The sequence below is a fragment of the Pelophylax lessonae genome (assembly GCF_965119305.1).
Source record: "Pelophylax lessonae genome assembly, chromosome: 12".
Lineage (NCBI taxonomy): Eukaryota > Metazoa > Chordata > Amphibia > Anura > Ranidae > Pelophylax > Pelophylax lessonae.
The window spans coordinates 89,163,129-89,182,456 of NC_138779.1; the positions used below are offsets into that span (position 1 = coordinate 89,163,129).

At 42.5% G+C, this 19,328-nt stretch overlaps 1 protein-coding gene across 7 annotated transcripts in view; it reads right to left on the minus strand.

The window, feature by feature from the left end:
• Positions 1–19,328, minus strand: part of MIB2 (MIB E3 ubiquitin protein ligase 2) — a 285,750-nt gene that overhangs the window by 164,408 nt on the left and 102,014 nt on the right. For all 7 annotated transcript variants that reach the window (XM_082273689.1, XM_082273685.1, XM_082273687.1 and 4 more), the window contains 2 exons: positions 4,526–4,872; positions 1,880–2,051 (listed from right to left, as the gene is read on the minus strand). In XM_082273689.1, coding sequence (XP_082129815.1) covers positions 1,880–2,051; positions 4,526–4,772 — 419 coding nt within the window. In that variant the 5' untranslated portion in view covers positions 4,773–4,872. The remainder of the gene's footprint in view (positions 1–1,879; positions 2,052–4,525; positions 4,873–19,328) is intronic.

The window sequence follows — 19,328 nt, forward strand, 5'->3', positions numbered from 1 at the left end:
CTTGGACATTCATGTGTGGTAAGCCTAACAATATAATTTTTTTTTGTGCCCACTAGATGTAGGTTTGATGGTATTATAGACTTTTCAAATGTACTGTATTACAGGGTATTTACAGTTGTTTATTTAACATAACGGAGCTCATTATTTAACGTGGGATGATTTTTGTTATACTTTTGTACATTAACATATTAGGTTAGGTATCCCTTAAACTTCCTATTGTGCTTGGTTATAATTCAAATTTCATTAACTTTTTTTGATGTTTGAATTATCAGGGTTTTGTTTCCCCTCTATCCATCTGTTGGCTCTGAAGGCAATCTGTCTTCTAGTATGGAAATAACCATTTGAGGTAGGCAATAGAGAGATATTGTGCGTATGTCCCCTTTTTCTAATATCTTGTGCGTATGGATTGATCTAGATTTGCAGCTTTCCCTCAGCCTGCAGCCTGGGTTTTTTTTTTGTTTTTTTGTTTCTAATTATATGACATGACATGAATTTTTTTGGAATTTGACTTGTGTTATTTATTGAATGTATTTTGTTGTATATTTAGCAGTTGTATTTTTTTTTAGTAGAACTATCTGGCATATATGCGATAGGTGTGGATCATAAAAAGCAATTTAATTCCGAAACGCATTGATCCTAGACACCATACAAGGGATTGTTCCATATACCACATGTTGTTTCTAATGAATCTCAGCTACAATTAATCTAAAGATTGTTAAATTTTAGAATTTTCTTTTTTTGTATAATGAAGATGTAACTGCTTTTTTACATGTGTGTTTGTTCTCTGTGGTGGGCACATTAAAGTCCCATTTTTTTGTGGTCCAATTTATATGAAGGTATGGTGCCCACAGAGTAACTGAGTACAAGATACACCCACATTCCCACACTTTTTTCTGTTTTAACTTTTTCCAAAGCTTCGATTTTTCAATTTGATCCCTTCTGATTTCCCTGGGAGACCTTATAAATTAGAAGGTGCTGACTCTCTAAAAGTCAGCACATTTAAACCCCCTGTATCCTATGATGAAATACTCAGTGCTAGAGTCACCTACTGTAGTCAAAAACTACCATCTGAGAAAGCTATGAATCAACTTTTATAAAGTTGCTATTTGTATGGAAAGTCTGAGGGGCTTCCACAGCACTGTAGATATGGTATGAAAAACAAGGAGCTCACTGGTAGCTTATAGTGACTGCTTCTATGAAAATATTTATGCATTTTTGTAATGACATGTTAGTTTTAAAATTATTCTGAAATCAAACATGGATAGTAACACTTGTAATAATGGCAGTGGCAGATCACTGCGCTGGGAATCCAATATCAGAGAGAGATCTTTCTACTACAGTACCCATATGGCTAATTAAAACTGTTGCATCTACTCAAAATCTGAACAGTGTTTGGTAGGTTGAAATTTTAAAGCCCAACTCCAGGTAAATTTTCTCTTTTTCCCAGGCAGTGCATGGGTTAACTTCTTATTTTGTCTAGGGGCGAAAACAGTGCCTATACTCATCAGATCCTTGGATCCTCGGGAAAACAGCACTCCCCCACCTCCAGAGGTTGACTTCATGTCCAGAGCCAGTCTATAGCCATGATGACCTCAGGAAAAGCCCACTACACAAGACCAGAAAAAGTGTGTGTATGGGGGGGCCGCAGCAGCAGAAGGGACCGGTGCACTAGGAAGATTGAAGGATTGGATGAGTATATTTTGGCTCTTCGAACTCCTAGACCAAAACGAGCAGTGAACCCATGCAGTGCGGGCATAGCAGAGTTCTGCTTTAAAGATAAGTAAGAAATCCTTTGGTGAATAAACACGTGGACTAAATGAAGTGCTCTGTGGCTATATGAAGGTGTTCTTTGAGGAAGTTTTTGTGCTTCTTTACTTACGGCCTGGAATGGGCAGTTTCATATCTCTCAAAGGCATGGGAAAGGTCGTGCTTGTTGTTCATGTAACACTGCGTGCACAGATCGTAGTCAAAGCAGACTTTGCACTTCCAGCGCATGCCACGAATTCCGTGCTTCTTACAGCAGTCACAGATGATATTTGGATGGCGGACACCTGAGGAACAGGAAAACCTGTTACAGCCGGGACATGGTTACTGGTGGCATAATACAAAATAGTGGACATTAACAACACAATCTTCTTTGTAGGCCAATATTCCTGTACCTTTAGCCTAAAAATAGCTTAACAGGAACAGATGGCAGAAATTTTGGAGGGGATTACTGGGCAGGATAAAAAGATATGTGTTGGAAACCACCCTTCTTTACTAAACCTCTTTCATTCTATAGATCTTCTAATCTGATAAGATTCTAAGACATAGTGCTACATACTGACCAAGAAATGCTCCTCATATTATTTATGGAAAACCTTTGTCAGCATTCTCTTTCTTCACAGAAATAGGAGCAAGCTTTCCACCACACAGTACAGTCAGCTAAGTTGTGGAGATAAATGACAGCAGATATAACTGGTTCAGAGATCCAAAACAGCACAGGCAGGTCACTGCTGGTCCTAGTCAATATGAGATTTGGACCTCCAGGTACTGTTCATGCTGCAGATATCATCAGAGGGTATAGTATGTAGTACTTGTTTGGTGTAGTCAACAAAGAGTTCTCCTAAATAGCCATAGGCAGTGCTCCTTGGAAGCCTATGAGAAGAAATGCTACACAGACCTAAATTGTAACAAATGGTAAATTGCCCAGATGTAGCAAAAATATCAAAGGCATTGGTATGGGACAAAATCAGCTTCTTACTGCCACCTACAATTCTATCTCATTCTTGCCACATCACAGCCATGCTGCCTGCAAGAAGTTTCAAGGTGCCAATGTCACAGTTCTGCTAATGGTCCCCTGCCCTAGTGCTGCTAGAATTGATATAAAGATTGTGCCCCAAGCATCATGGCAGAGCATCTTGAGGGTACATATCTTTTTTGTCATCCTTTGACACAAACTAATAAAATAATAAACAATGAAAAACCATCACTTTTACTTGCCTAGTGGGCATTTTCAGTTTCCTGCATCAGATCTGAATTCCTATGGAGCACTCTGGACCTGAGAAAACAGGGGCGTTCTGATGTGCAAACAGCAACCAGTCCCTGTGGGAGTTGTCTGTGGCCCAAACTCTCTTTAGCTTCAAAAATAGCATACCACACTAACCAATAATGTGGTGTTGAGATAGGGGGATGCAGAGTGTTAACCCAAAGAAGCTGGTTTACTGGTGTTCCAGAGTTCTTTGAAGGAAACTAGATCTGATGTGCAGGCACTTGGAGATATAAAAGGAGGGCAGTGTTACGTTTGCATACACACATTTATACAATAAGCTGGGCACTTCCTTTAAATGACATACTGTATGTGTAATTGAAAGATCCCCATCAAACACAATATACATGATTTTATATCAGCAGATAGCTGGCGTTTTCACATACTTCCGAGCATTATCATGAACCTTCTTTCTGCAGAGGAACTTGCAATCTAATGTTCCTATCACAGTTATTCAAGGATCTACAGATGTATTTTTTGCCACCTTTTGAGTGTAAGGCTGGCCACACATTATACAATTCTCTTGTACAATTTCCCTTTAGAATTGCCAACACCATATAAAATGAGGTCAAACCTAAGCACATTTAATTTGTATGCAATCAGGCAGGCCCTTGCACTACATAGTTGAGGGCAAATCTAAGTCCGGCCATAGACGGTTCAAATCTAAACCAGCCGAGATTTGATCTGTGTATAGACAGGCTGAATGTATCAAATTGATCAACTTTAAGAAAAAACAGCCTGCCAGATTTTACTTGCGATTACTGCTAGCGGCTGCTGCAGCCACTAGCAATAATCACTGTTTTCTCCCGGGGGGGGGGGGGGGGGGCGGCTTCCCCAGCCCCCTTGCCTGAAGAAAACATGTCTCGGCAGGAGAGATTCCTTTCAGCACTGTGTGTTGTTGGGGAAGTCCTGCAAATTTCTTTCCTGCAACCTCAGGTTAGCATTGTGTATACCTTGTTTAAAAGAAATTGAATAAGTGTATACCGTATGGCCAGGTTAAGCCAATTACCCAACCAGCATGCTTTAAGTTTTTGGGTGGAAGTCAATGCAAATTTCTAAAGAACATGGAAATTCTATGCAAATAGTGGACTTGGTAGCACCTAAACCCAAGACCCCTGTGCTGTACAGAAAGAAAACCAACCACCACAGATGCCAAATCTATTTATCTCAGGCAACCTAAAGCTGTCATGAAAGGTTAGGTGTACTAAAGCTGCCATGACTGGTCACATGACCTGCAGCAGCTCTGCAAACTTGGAACCAATGTCAGCACAATTGTCATTCACTTTAAAGGCAGGCCACATGATCTGAACCGGAGAGCTACATCTCCCCAAAATCTCCCTGTTTCATTTATCTGGAACTAACTCTACAATGTATGTCCGATTTAATTCAGAGATCTTATTTAAACTATCAATATGATCTGATGCTCAACTGGCAGATTTTTATTAGGCCTGCAAACATGATTTTTAAGTATATGGATGCACTTGATTTGCCACATACCTGTCTGAGCATTATCATACAGTAACAGATCGTAGGCTCCTTGGAATCCAGTGCGGTAGTTTGTTCTTGTGCCATGATCCCACTGAACCACTACAGTTTTATCAGGTGTTGTAGGGCTGCCTTGGCGACCAATTTCTACCACAGTACCCACGCTGCCCTCGCCATTGTCCTGGTTCACCCACTTCCAGTCAACGCCTCGAACCACACGCATTCCCACCTGCATGGCTGCAGTACAGTCCCAGTCCATATTATCCCTCCAGGATAAGTGTAGCGCACATTAGGAAAAACGTTTGTTCCTCAAGCTGACGGTAAGGACAAAATTCCAGCGCAGAAATGTCTATTTAGCCCTGAAAAACAAAAATATATATTTAAAATAAGTGCACTTTTAAGGCATGTTTACATATTTTGGGAAGGTACATAAATTACCTATAATTAAAAAAAAAACCACTGACAATGAGACCTGTTATAGCAAATCTGTGTCCACAGCAACTATGTTACAGAGACCTGTGCTGCGACAATGACAGAAGGTCCTGGCTGCTTCACCTGTCGATGTGTTCTCCATGAGGAAGAACACCAAGTCGTATGAGTTTCACCCTAAGTCTTTAACAGGTTAAATAGCAATTCTAAGCAACAAATTAAAGTGATATTAAACACAAAAAGCAACCCTTTATTATATTGCAGCTAACCAACTGTTAGATGTGATGGCTGCATTCATTTTCGTTTTTAGGCTTTCTTTCTTTTATTTTCAACTGGTGACAGAGAGATAGTAAATCTGTTATTTTTCAACAGAAGAACCTATCCTGAAAATGTATCAGAGTGTGAAGACAAACCATTTACTACTGATGGTCAGACAATGAGGATACACAGAGTTCAGACATGATACATGAGATAGTAAGAATGAGGATAAAGAAATTTCAGACATAATTCAAGAGATAAAGAGATAATGAGGATATAGAGACTTCAGACATGATACTAGAGATTTAAGAGAATGAGGATACAGAGACATCAGAAATTATACAAGAGATGGTCAGAGAACAACATATTGGTGTCAGAAGGGGCCTCGAGTGCTGCACAAAAAGTGCCAAAGGACCGGATGATAAACACCAGCACTCTATAGCATTCACCTTTGCTCTTCCCCTGGCAACTGCATGAAAGTTTATGTAGGGAGGTCAGGAGAGGGGCAGAGGAGCTGGGCCAACACTGAGGCCGAGTTCACATTGGACGCGGCCGCGGCTCGCAGCAGGTGTTTCGGTGCACCCCTCTTCTCCCTTTCAGGTACAAATCAGGTAAGAATCTTTGCCTGAATTTGGACCTGAAACTGAGCCAAAGACGCACAGGACCCTTTCCTAATGCGGGCCGCAGGCTCCCCGGAGCTGTGTGAGCTGGCTCCATTTAGAGCCGGTCACACTCACCTGTCATGTGAATTGGATGCGGGGAAACCCACATCCAATTCGCCCAAGTGTGAACCCAGCCTGAGAGAAATTAGGCAATCCCAGAAAAGGAAAAAGACCTGGGACATGCCAGAAGAGAGGGGGCTGCATTAATCAATTGACTCTTACTGGAGTAGTCAAGCTTCTAACCAAGTTCAACGGCACATTGTAAATGAGCAAAACAAGTTATAGAAAGGAAAAACACTGCGAAACGCATCGACCAGCAAGAAGGCTATACATACTTCAATCAATGGATTGAACGTATTTATAAGGCTACATGTACACGGGATGTTTTAAAAAGTCCTTTGAACACTGGAATTTAACAGCTATGTAAATGACGTTTAAAACGCCCGTTGTGTCGCGTTTGCAGCCGTGTTTAGCAGCATTTAGCGGGCGTTTGCGCTCAGATCCGTTTTTAGAGGTCAAAAAATCATTCCCCTTTAAACAGGAAAAACGCAAGCGCTAAACGTGGGTGATCGCGTTCGGTCGCGTTTTGCGTTTGAAACGCCTGTAAACACACGTTCTGAAAATCCGGAACGCAAATAATTGCTTTCCAAAAAACAACACTGAACTCAACTGCCTCTAAATGACTGTAAATGACTCAGTGTACATGGACAGATAAGATAACATAGAGGAGGGTTCAGGGGCTACTGAAAAAAACGCCCAACTGCTCCTAAACGCCCGTTTACAAGTAGCAGTGTACATGAGGCCTTACCCTTCTCTTTAAAGAAGCCTATCCGGCTACTAACTAATACACTTTCACTCTCTCCATCAGCCCATCCCACCCACAGCTATTACCTTTTGTACCAATTGACCCTCCCTTTTAGATTTTAAGCTTTAACGAGCAGGGCCCTCTGATTCCTCTTGTTCCAAATTGTATTGTAACTGTAATGTCTGCCTTCATTTTGTTAAGCGCTGCACAAACTGTTGGCGCTATATAAATTCTGTATAATAATAATAATAATAATAATATTATAGGTGTTCACACAAAAAAAAAACCTCATACTGATATTGTTACCACATTAATTTGTTTCTTTTAAGTGTAGTCATCTTGGGAGCCTACTATGTTTTAATGATGTAGTACAATAAAAGATGATTTTTTAAATAGAACAAATCATGTTAGTGCCATTAAAATCCACCACAAGCAGGACTATGTCCTGCAAGCTTTTTGCACATACATCGATATATTAGGATGCGGCACGAGTAAAGGTCCTTTTCCCTTTTTTCTTTTATATCAAGTAGGTAGCAAATTATATGTAGTCCATGGCCATTACCAAACTATCACTCTCTCTATTTTAGAAAGCAGTGATGCTGACACTTCCTTTACACTAAAGGATTTTTTCCCCCTATTTTCCTTCTCTTGTTTTTTCTTTCTACCTGTTTTGTCTAAGTATGCATCTTTTTCATATAGTAAATTGTTGAATTCGTATAATTATAAGATTAAAGAATCATTATTTGAATATATGAATACAATTATGGACGATTACACTGGCAAAGCATGGGAGGGATTTATGCTTCAATGTCTGAAAAATGTGTCTGCTGATCAAAGCTCTTTATTAGAACTAGATCTGTTTATGCAAAAAATATCTCAGGCTCTAGAAAGAAAATCAAGTCTGTTCTGGCACAACAAATTCTTTGAACATTACACATCTGAGAAAATCAACCCCATGGGTCTAGGGGTTCAGGTGTTCCCGAATATGAAAAAGGTAACACCTGAATTAAAAAATGCATGGGAGGATAATCTCCTGGCCTGTTCACAAAAAATGATGATATTAATATTAAAAGAATACTGGAAAGAAATAGCTGAACTAGATGAACAGATAAAGCAAATGTATTATCAAAACTTTAGTCTTTATGCCCACCCCAAATTTTGGGGAAAAGCAAGAAATATTACAGGAACATCTACAACTTTATAACTGATCTTTTTCAATATAAAGAACAATAGTTTTTGAGGGACAAAATGGCGTTGGGGCCCTAAGAAAACAGTACAAAATCAACCTGCTAATCATACGGAACAAGACGAACCTGAATCAGATTTCTCTAACACTTCAAATTTTTCTCACATTTCACAGGTATTAAAATCGATCTCACTAGAGGAATCCCTATCCCAAAAAGCGACCAAAAGGTGCTGGTAAGAAATGCATGACAGACACACCATCAACCTCAGCTCATGGGGGTGATGGTTCTTCCCAAAAAGGTGATAGGTCATTCAAATCCTCTTTTTCACAGGCATTGTCCAATACACTATCTTCTAACCTATTTTCTAACTTGCCTGGATTAGGCATTGGTACACACACTACACAATCTTCACAAGATTAGGTGATTTTTTTAGACATCCACAAACACCAATCAATACACAGGAAGTCAAGAAGACAATAGGGAATCTAGACTCTTGTGATAAAACTGACCCCAAGCATTTAGGATTGAATAATGGGATTTTTGACTTCCATTTCCATTTCTCTGATGTTCATTGACAGACAGCTCCTGATTTTTCTTAACCATTGGGTTATGCTCCCCCCTACAGGAGTAGGACACTAGGCAGGAATAACACTTAACTACGCCTATGGGGCAGTCCCAGGGGGGATACTCCCTCTTCCTGCTATAGGTTTTGTTACAAGCAGTGTCAGAAGAAAAGAAAGCCAAACTCCATAGAGGGGCAGGTGCTGTGTCCGTCAATAAACATCAGAGTAATGGATTTTACGATAATTCAAAAATCCCATTTTCTCTTTCGTTCCTTGACGGACACAGCTCCTGATTCTTCTTAACCATTGGGATGTCCCAAAGCAGTGTCAAACATGAGGGGTGGGAAAGAGCTGAAAAAAATTCCCAAGGCAAACCATAGCCAATCAGCTAACATAGAGCTCAACCATAAACAATTAAAGCTCACCTGAAAAAACAATACACCCTCAAAGAGGACCAGGTCCTCTAAACAGCAGCCAGCAAAAGCCTTGTGGCCAAAAAATGCATCCGCAGATGCCAACACAACCACTTTACAAAAACTTTACAAAAGCGTGCACTGACGACCAGGTGGCCGCCTTGCAAACCTGCGTCACTGACTGTTGATGACGGAAAGCCCAGGAGACACAAAGCGCCCTAGTAAAGTGCTCCTAAACAGGGAAAGGAGGAACCTGACCCCTTATGCAATAGGCCTGAACCGCCATCTGATCAAACTGGAAATGGTCGCAAAAGAATCGGACAATCCCTTTGTGAGGTCCACCCATGAGCACAAATAGAGAGAGTCTGACTTCCTAAAAGACTCTGTAGCTGCCAGGTACACCCTAATTGCCCGGACCACATTGCAAAGCAATTTCCTTCAAATGGTTTGGCCTGGGACACAGGGAAGGCAACACAATGTCTTCATTCAAAAGACAATCAGAGACCACCTTAGGAAGGAATGAAGGACAGAGGCAAAGCACCACCTTATCCTTGTTAATCACCATAAGAATGACAGGATAATGCTGTCAGATCCGACACCCTGCATCGTGAGGTGATAGTCATCAAGGAGCTCACCTTCTGGGGCAGCATAAGCAGGGAAACCTCCCAAATTTTTTTAAAGAGAAGCTTCAGTAGTGCTGAAAGCAACACATTAAAATTCCAGGGCAGCAAGGGAGCCTGCACTGAAGGATCCAAATGTCGGACACCCTGAAGAAAGGGAGTGTGTGGCCAAAGATTGTTGGAAAAAGACAGCCAAAACCCGATACCTGGCCCTTGATGGTACGCAAGGCCAATTTCTGTTCAACCCCCGTTGAAGGAAGGTTAAGATCTGATTCACCGAGGAGGAGCAAGGATAAACCCCAAGAGACTCAAACAATGCAATGTATGTCTTCCACGTACGATGGTAGATCTACCTAGAGTCAGATTTCCTAGCTTTTAACAGCGTAGGAATCACTGACTCAAACAAACCTCCATCCTTCAGCACCTGGCGTTCAACAGCCAAGTCGTTAAAGCCAACGACTGTAAAGCAGGATGGAAGATTGGTCCTTGGGACAGCAGATCCTCCAAGGGGGGGGGGGAAGTCCCCAAGGAGCATCGGCGACCAGCCGTACCAGATCGTCATACCAAGACCGGCGATGCCGTCTGGAGCCACTAGAAGGATCGGAATCCCTTCTGCCTGAGTCCTGCACAGGAGTCGTGGCAGAAGTTTGAGTGGGCTGGAAAGAATCAGTCAGCCCACCTTAGAATGCCGGCCACTTGCCGTGGCATTGTCGGAATTAATTCGTACCGGACAGCCCTGAAAATGATTGTCCAATGAGCCAAACAAAGTCTGATTGCTTGGAGGTCCAGTACACTAATCGGCAGTCTGGGCTCTGTGAGAGTCCAGACCCCTTGAGCACGTCTGTGCTGAGGACGCCTCCCTACCTGGACAGGCTGGCTTACGTGGAGACAACCGTCCAGTACAGGGGAGAAGGATTTTCCCTGTCGAAGTGCCAGAGACCGAAGCCACCTCTAGACACTGTGGATGCTTGATCAATTTCACCAGAAACTCTTTAGCAGAGATCTTGTGTGGAAATGTGCAAACAGACCGCCACGAGGGTGGACACCATCAGGACCAGCACGCGCATGCAATCCCGGAGGGATGACCATCTGCTGACAACAGCAGCTGAATTGCCTCTTGCAATGTCTGTAGTTTTTCCCAAGGAAGAAACACTCTGGCTGAGTCAGACCCACATATTCCAGTTTTTGTGGACAGAACCAAAGCAGACTCCTGAATGTTCAGGAACCAACCGAACTCCCTCAAAGTTTGCAGAGCAATCTCCAGTAGTCCATCAGAGTAGTCGGAGACTCTGCTCACAGAAGAAGACCGTCCAGGTACCCCAGTACCCTGCTCACAGAAGAAGATCGTCCAGGTACCCCAGTACCCCGATCCCCCGCTGACTCAAAAAATGCCAGCACCAGGGCCAAAACTCCTGTGAAGACCCGAGGTGCGGAGGTGAGACCAAACTTTAGCGCCACAAACTGATACTGCTCCTCGCCCATGGCAAAACAGAGGAAGCGCCGGCGGCCAGCACATATTAGAATGTGCAGGTAGGCGTCCTTGATTTCGACAGAAGCAAGAATAAATCACCCTGGTGTAGGGAAGCCACTACCATGTGAACCGACTCCATGCTAAACTTCTGTACTTGCGCAAAGCAGCTTAGCACCTTGAGGTCCAGAATTGGACGTACCTTGCCTTCCTTCCTGGGGACTGTAAAGAGGTTTGAGTAAAAAAAGCTTGAAAATGTTCCAAAGTCGGAACCGGAACAATCACCCCTTGAAGTAACAAGTCTTGCACTGCCCCAAAGAGACCCTGTAAGTGATCTGGAGACAAGTGCAGGTTGGAAGGGAAAAAAAACCTTTCCGGAGGACAAGACCGAACTCAATCTCGTAGCCTGACCAGATAACTTTGTGTACCCACTTGTCCTGTACAAGGGAGGTCCACGGATCCGGAAACCAGCGAAGATGTCCCCCCACCCCATATACGGGTGAGGGCGCCCCTTCATGCAGAGGCAGCCTTGTCCGCAGGTCTGAAAGAGCCCGCTAGTGGCTGGCCAGACCAGGTCCTCTTGGAACCTCCGGTGGAGGCCCTGACTTTTGATGCCTTGTTTTGGGATCCTGAGAGACAAAGAGGCTGCTTAAGAGCCAAGGAGGATGGCCCACGTCTACGACGGGGCTCCTTGCTCTTGGTAGCCAGCAGAAGAAGAGTACTCTTCCCCCCGTGAGACTCTTAACGATGTAATCCAAGGAAACTCCAAACAGTCGATCACTACAAGAGGGAGATCAGATAAGGCCTTCTTAGAAGTCTAGTCCGCAGACCAGCATTTCAGCCAGACAATACGCCGAAGGACCACTGCTGATACAGACAGCCTAGAAATCAAAGGGGCCACATGCAAAGAGGCATCACAGACAAAATTTTGCCCCTAGACAAACTGGTCTGCCAGCTCCGCAAAGACAGGGGGGAAGCCATTTTCCCTCAAGGTCCTGGCGTAAAAGCTTAGCCCACTCGGTCAGAGTTTGCGACACCAGGGCAATAGTAATTACCGGCCTAATTGCCGAACCAGCCACAGCGCACATATGGCGGGCCAGAGCATCCGCCCTCTTATTAGCTGGACCTGTAAAGGTCGGAGACTCCTCAACTGGGATGAAGGTAACTCAATTTGACTTGGAAACCGGCGAGTCCACTACAGGTGGGACCGTCCACCCTTTACGCAGTAAATCCTCGTAAGGATACCGCAAGCAAAAAATGGCCTGGCAAATACTGGGTTTTGGATAACCCCACTGTTATGTGACAATGCTGTCAAGGTAAGCGCAAAGAGGAACACCCTTGCTGCTTTGGAGGGCCTGTGAGTGCCAAAAGGAACCGGTGCCTCTGACGTGGTGTCAGCCGCATTCATCATTTTTAAAGTTTCCCACACTGACACAAACAGTGCATCTACTATTTAAGCGTGGCTAGAGGAGCAGAGGAATCATCCAAACTATCTGAGCACTCAGGATGCGTGGACGCAGACCCAGCAGGGTCGCTATATACCGAGCTCATCCTGAAAACATAACAATAAGGGGAGGCTGCCGACTGCGATCCCACAAAAGGGACGCCAGCAAAGGGTTCACAAATGGACCACCTATTGTACCAGGCAAAAAACAAGGGGGTTACCCTCCGAGCCCTCCATAGGGGACAAAATAGGGAGATCCCCCCCTTCAAAGGAGGCCGCCCACCATGATGTGGACGCGCAGGCAGGGTACCCTCGCTAAAACAAGGCAGGTGCCCCACACAATAATGGACTGTCATTAAAAGTTAGGCACCCCCACAGTGCCACCTGATTGAAGGGTGGTGCCAAGCTGACCATATGGCCCAGCAGGCCGTGGCCTAAATTTTCATGGGGGCCCAACAGCAATTGCACGGATCCTCAGCCCGGCAGATGCCCAAAGGAAGAGTGGGGGCTTAAGCTACATGCACTGGGTCCGCCCCCCCCAACAGCGGCGCTTGATTCGGCCACATGGCCTAGTAAGCCTAAATTTTTGAGGGTGACCGGCCGCCAGGACGAGAGCCCCAGTGGAGCCGACCACCCAGGAGCAGCGGAGTGGAAGTCGGATGCCCAAACGGGAGGCAGTGGCTTCAGCCATGCTCACAAGGGCCGCCTTACGTAGTTTCCGAGTAGTAGGCCACAAATCCGCGGCCTAAATTTTCTGATCTGGCCGCGTGAGGCCCGCGGATGCTAAACTATCAGCTTCCCCAGCAGCCCGGTCAGCAGCCACTCCAACCAGCCCCTCTTAAGAGCACGTGGCAACAGCAAGCTTATAACCTCACCCAGGGAGATGGGGGTGCCAAAAGACCCAAAATTACCATCATTTTAAAGGGGCTGGGGGGGGAAGAGAGGGAAACCCGGGGGTCCGAACATGCCAGGGAGGGGCCCGCGTCCACCACAAAACCCTCCAGTGGTGGTGGGGGGACAGCTACTTACCAAACCAGGAACAGAGTGGGCACCGCTCCGGACAGGACACCGCTCCATTGTAATGTGGGTGCTGTCGGTCAGGAGGAGAGGCTGCGACTCAGGCCAAAGCCAGGTCATATGCGTCCTCGCGAGATGTTTACCTCGCAGACCAGCCCCTTCATTGGGGCTATGTTGCAGCCGAGCTAGCGTGGAGCTGCAGTCTGCACGAGCTCCCTGGCCAGACTGGGGGGACCCTAAGGATCTATATTATCCAGTTTGTCGCCCAGCACTTGATTGCAGTTCTCACAGGAACAAAATAATAAAAAGAGGAAAAAAATTCCATTCAAAATGAAAAATTGCCAGGACCAGGGATCCCAGCAAGGAACTAGGTCCTTACTCTTGACTAGGCAGAAAAAAAACTGAGTACCTATAACAGAAAGTGGGAGTATACCCCCTGGGACCACCCTATAGGCGCAATCAAGTATTTTTCCTGCCTAGTGCCCTACTCCTATAGGGGGCAGCATAACCCAATGATTAAGAAGAATCAGGAGCTGTATCCATCAATGAACGAAAGATAAATTATAAAATTTATCCCCACACCCTTTAACGACATCTGGAAAATAAATACTGAGTCTGGGCCTCACTTTCTGCCTTATACAGGAAATAGATTTGCTTTGAGACTGTAAAAGATGTCCATCTCTTCGCACGCAAGTTAACCTATAAACTTCTACTTGATAAGGAGCGCAACAAAAAGAAAAAGGATAAGGCATTACTAGATCAGTGGAAAGATTTCACCATTAAGGATTTTAAAGCTTTGCGAGATCTGATGGATCTCTTGGATAAAAATGAAGGCTCACAAGATGTATCAAATATAAGGACTGAACCTCCAAACATTCTACCCACACCCTCAGTTAAACTCGCAATAAACAAAAAATCTGATAAATTTCCTCCATTACAAACAACTCCCAATATTTGGGCTTTTGTTACAAAAGTATGTAGAGAAAAAAATGAAATAAGCACACAAGGTTACTCCACAGGTAATCTAACTAAAACACAAAAGGAAGCCCTTCACTCGCTAAGTGCAAACAATGATTTGGTGATAAAACCGTCAGATAAAGGTGGAAAAGTGGTGCTAAATGGGTAAAGATCAATATAGAACCATGTGTTTAAACATACTTAAAAACAGGGAGTGGTACAGGGAAATCCCAGATAATATGGTAGAGAGACTCAGGACTGAATTTAAATCAATAGTAATGGAGGTTTACCATCGAAACATCATAAACAAAAAAGTCTATGAGTCCATTTTGGTCAAGCACCCAAAAACACCTACATTCTATGCTATTCCAAAAACCCATAAAAACCTTACTCAGCCCCAGGCAGACCAATATCAGGAATTTGATCTCATACAGAATTAGCTAGCTGTCTCAGACAATTATCTGTGTTCTCATGTCACATCCCTACCTTCATATATTAGGGATACCCCCAGACTTACTCCAACGTCTGGAGGGAATCACGACACCACCCAATACCATTATGGTAGCCATTGATATTGAGGCATTGTATAGCAGTATACCACACAATAAGGGGTTACAAGTCATCAGTGAATTTTTGAAAGAATGGGACTGTGATCCATGGACATATAGCTTTTTTATCTTGTCTCTGCTTGAGCATATTCTTATCAGCAATATATTTGTCCTTGACGGGTCCCATTACCTCCAGGTGCAGGGGATAGCTATGGGCACCTGCTGTGCACCCACACATGCCAACCTGTACTTGGGAGGGGGGGGGAGCGGTGTGTGGTTTCAGAAGAAAGATACACTAAAATTTTGGATTCAATACTACTTTGGTATCGCTACATAGATGACGTGATAATGTTCTGGACTGGTACAGTTTCTCTCTTGGAAGAGGTTATGTGGACTCTTCAACATAATGTATTCAATTTGAAGTTTACGATGGAACATGATCGGTATGTCATAACATTTTTGAATGTTAAGGTTATGAGACAGGATGATGGCTTTATAGGCACTACCCTAAATAGAAAGCCCACAGAGTGCAATACTCTGCTACATGCAGAAAATTTCCACCCCAAACCACTACTACACAGTATTCCCTATAGCCAATATCTTCGGCTTTGCCAAATATGTTCAAGGGATCTTGATTTTCAGAACCAGGCAAATGCATTAAGAAATAGGTTGCTACAAAGAGGATATTCACTTAATTGTCAAAAAAAAAAAAAGCTTTTAATAGAGCAAAAAAATTATCTAGAGGGGAAGTCCTCTATAAAAAGAGAGATCCTAAACAAATTGAGACAACTATATTGATTACCTCTTTTAATAGACAGCATTCGCCCTATTTTTCAAAAACATTGGTAATCGCCTCAAAAATTACCCTATTTTGCAAAAATACATACAAGATTATCCAGAGATCACATATAGGAGAGCTAAGTCAATCAAAGATAAACTAACTAAAAGTCATTTTGAGGAATCAAAATCAGGAATATGCAATATCTGGGGAACCTAGAAATGTGGAGCCTTCAATTTCTCCCAATGGGTGTTTAAAAGTCAAACCTTCTATCATTCAAATGGTAATTTACATGCATTGTCAAATCATGTGAATTGTCAAATCATTGGTATTGTATATATTATGTTCTGCAAATGTGGAGCCTTCTATATAGGCAAAACTAAGCATAATTTTTTTTTTTTAAATCAATCGGATACACCTATTGGCAGACATGTGGCATTATATCATAAACGAAACACCAGTGTCATAAAATCTGCTGCCCTAGAACGCATAATACCAGACCCTAGAGGGGAGATTTTGAGAAGAGGATTCTACAACGTGAAACTAGGTGGATATATCTTTTAAAAGCTACTAAGCCACTCGGTCTGAATGAAGTTTTAAGCTTATAACCATTCCTATAACTATGAAGCCACTGATCGTAATCAAAATCGATCCGCTAATAAGAAATGTGCTTTGTTTCTCTAAAAAAAAATATCTCCCTTATTAAATACAACGATTGAAGGGCAAACAGAAATGCTCATTCAGAGACATTGTATCAATGGCATTAGAAGAAATAATGACCTTCATTCATTGCAATGTTCTTCAATATAACCACTTGATTCTCTGTAGTCAATGAGAAATGAGTCATGTTATCCAATCTGTATATATATACACCACTCTGTAATATAGGATGCATATGAAAACAGGTTTAATATGTCTATATAAATATAGTTGTTTACTGTCTCCTTTTGCTTTTCAGTCATGCATTAAACATTACGTATTGTCTTTATTTCTGATGGGAGGGCACATGTTCCCCATATTGTTTTTCCATACTGGGAGAGCGGTTGACATTACTCCATTCTATCATTCCTGACAATCTGTCTATAAGATATCAGGCCTCTTTTTGATTGCCCACACACCTTGTCTGGGCGGGTTTTGGCATTTATTACATGAGAAATGCTTGACCACGGTAAGCGCCATCTTGCGCATGCGCATTGATGGGGCACACACAACGCTGTGACGTCACCAGCCGGCTCCGGCGGTCGTGGGGGATTAAGGCATCATGCATTATGCTCGTGGAGGCAGAGGGCACACATGCTGGATGGGTGGACATCCAGGGGTAAGGAGGCTATTCCTTTTTCACTAAATGGGACTTTTAACACTATAAGAGAGATTCTGAAACTTATGGCCTACAATTATATCTACCCCATAGGAACACATGTGCTGCCCTGGACTGTGGGACTTCAAATAAGTCTGTGATGGGCCATTTTCTTCATGTCTAGGTTGACATGCACGGCAATATTTTCGGTTGAGCAAAGCATGAAGGTGTGTATAACATTTGTTTAGATCTACAGAACAATAGGGATATTTAGGCAATATGAATCAAATTTTAAACAAAATAGCTCCCTTCTCTATAGGTATATATACTCTTACCAACTAAAATGAAACTGATCCTATGCCCATTGAAACCACACTTCATCAACATACATTGGATCCTCATCCCCTATAAAACCAGGTAAAACACCTCTATAAGAATAATACATATGCTCTTATATAGGCTGGAAATAAAAATTATATACATACATAAATATATATATATATATATATATATATACACACACACACATATATACATACACACATATATACATACACATATGTATTGTTAAAGGGAACGTGAGTGAAAATTTAACAACATAACAAATCAACGCCAATGAGATGCTAATCCCCTGTGTCTGCCCCCAGACATATGCGACATAAGTATGCCTCTTACTACAATGCATGCAAGTGATGACTTTGATAAATTCTATAAAAAATATTTCTGAAGAAAATGATATAATATTATTTTGTTACTGAAACTAATGATAATATCTATTTAAGATTACCAGAATGTCATACACCTGCTGTTGGTCCTGAGGGAGCATACTGCGAAACGCATCGACCAGCAACAAGGATATACATACCTCAAATGATGGATTGAACGTATATAGGTGTTCACACAAAAAACCTCATAAGGATTATGTTACCACATTTATTTGTGTTTCTTTTAAGTGTAGTAGTCTTGGGCGTCTACCATGTTTAAATGATGTACAATAAAAGATGATTTTTTTTTAAATATAACAAATCTGTCTCATGTTAGTGCCATTAAAATCCACCACAAGCAGGACTGTGTCCTGCAAACATTTTGCACATACATCGATATATTAGGATGCGGCACGGGTAAAGGTCCTTTTCCCTTTTTCTGAAAAACACTGCTAGTAAGAATTTAAAACTTTTTTTCTCTGATTTTACCTGAAATGTTTTAAGTAGCTGACAGGGTTCATTAGGAACCTACAGGTGTAGGATTATGCCTCCTAAGGTCACAGCATTTATACGCCTATTACACTACATACAAATGGAGGACCTCAACAACTGAATAGTGGATTGGAATCTGAAGTGCATTTGTAGAAAGGCTTCCATTTCTATTTCCTACGTGCAGAAATACTTGTGCTGTTTTCATCTGATTAGACATCAACAAGCCTGAGGACTAAAATAAAGCTGATAGCTTATTTCTATCAGGACTACTGGCTGCACAGATAATTCATTCATTTAAATGCATTACACTGGGCTGTGCTTGCTGTCAGTGGTTTAAAGATATTTCAAGGAAGTAAAAGAAAAATCAATGTAATTAGTATACATGTCTGGAGCAGTTCTGTAAAAATAGGCCATCTCATTAGTAGTAGCCGGCAACATAAAATACATATTTCATTGTAAGATATATAGTATTATACAGTATGTGAGTGTGAACTGTATCTCATACACACATACACACTATATATATATATATATAAATTATTTCTCTGCAAGTCTCTTTACTCCAAACATCGTGATTGTATTCCTACAATACCAGCGAAGCACAGACAGGAGAGTCTACAGACAGGGCCGCCATTGGGGGGGGACAACCGACACACATGTACGGGCCCAGGCAACCCCAAGGGCCCGCCCATCCCCGAGGGGAATATTGGTGGTCAGGCCCCAGGCCTAAAGCTGTGTAAGGGGCCTCAATATTTCTGATGGTTGTCCTGTCTACAGACAATCTGTTGTCTTAATTAGCACACATCTGCTATTTTTTTAATTTTAGTAGCCAGTACAGGTTCCTGGTAAAAAGAAACCTAAAATAAGGTCATGCCTTACCCTATTCTACTTCTCAAACAAAAAATGGCACTTAGTGTTGGTTGCATTTCTGTTGGTGATTTTCCCTGCATTTCCTGCTCTAGTGACAACACAGAAAGGCTAGAATTTAGGTCAAGGCATCAGACTAAGGTATAGTACTGTAGAGAAACCCCAGGCACGTGCCTTAAAAAGCTTAAAATAGTACTAAAGTCTGATTTTAATTACAAGTACATCCCTCTTATCCCTCTTGGCCTGCTATCAACAGTACAAGTATTGATTTTTTTAAAGCAATGGCATTGCAAATCACTAAAAAAA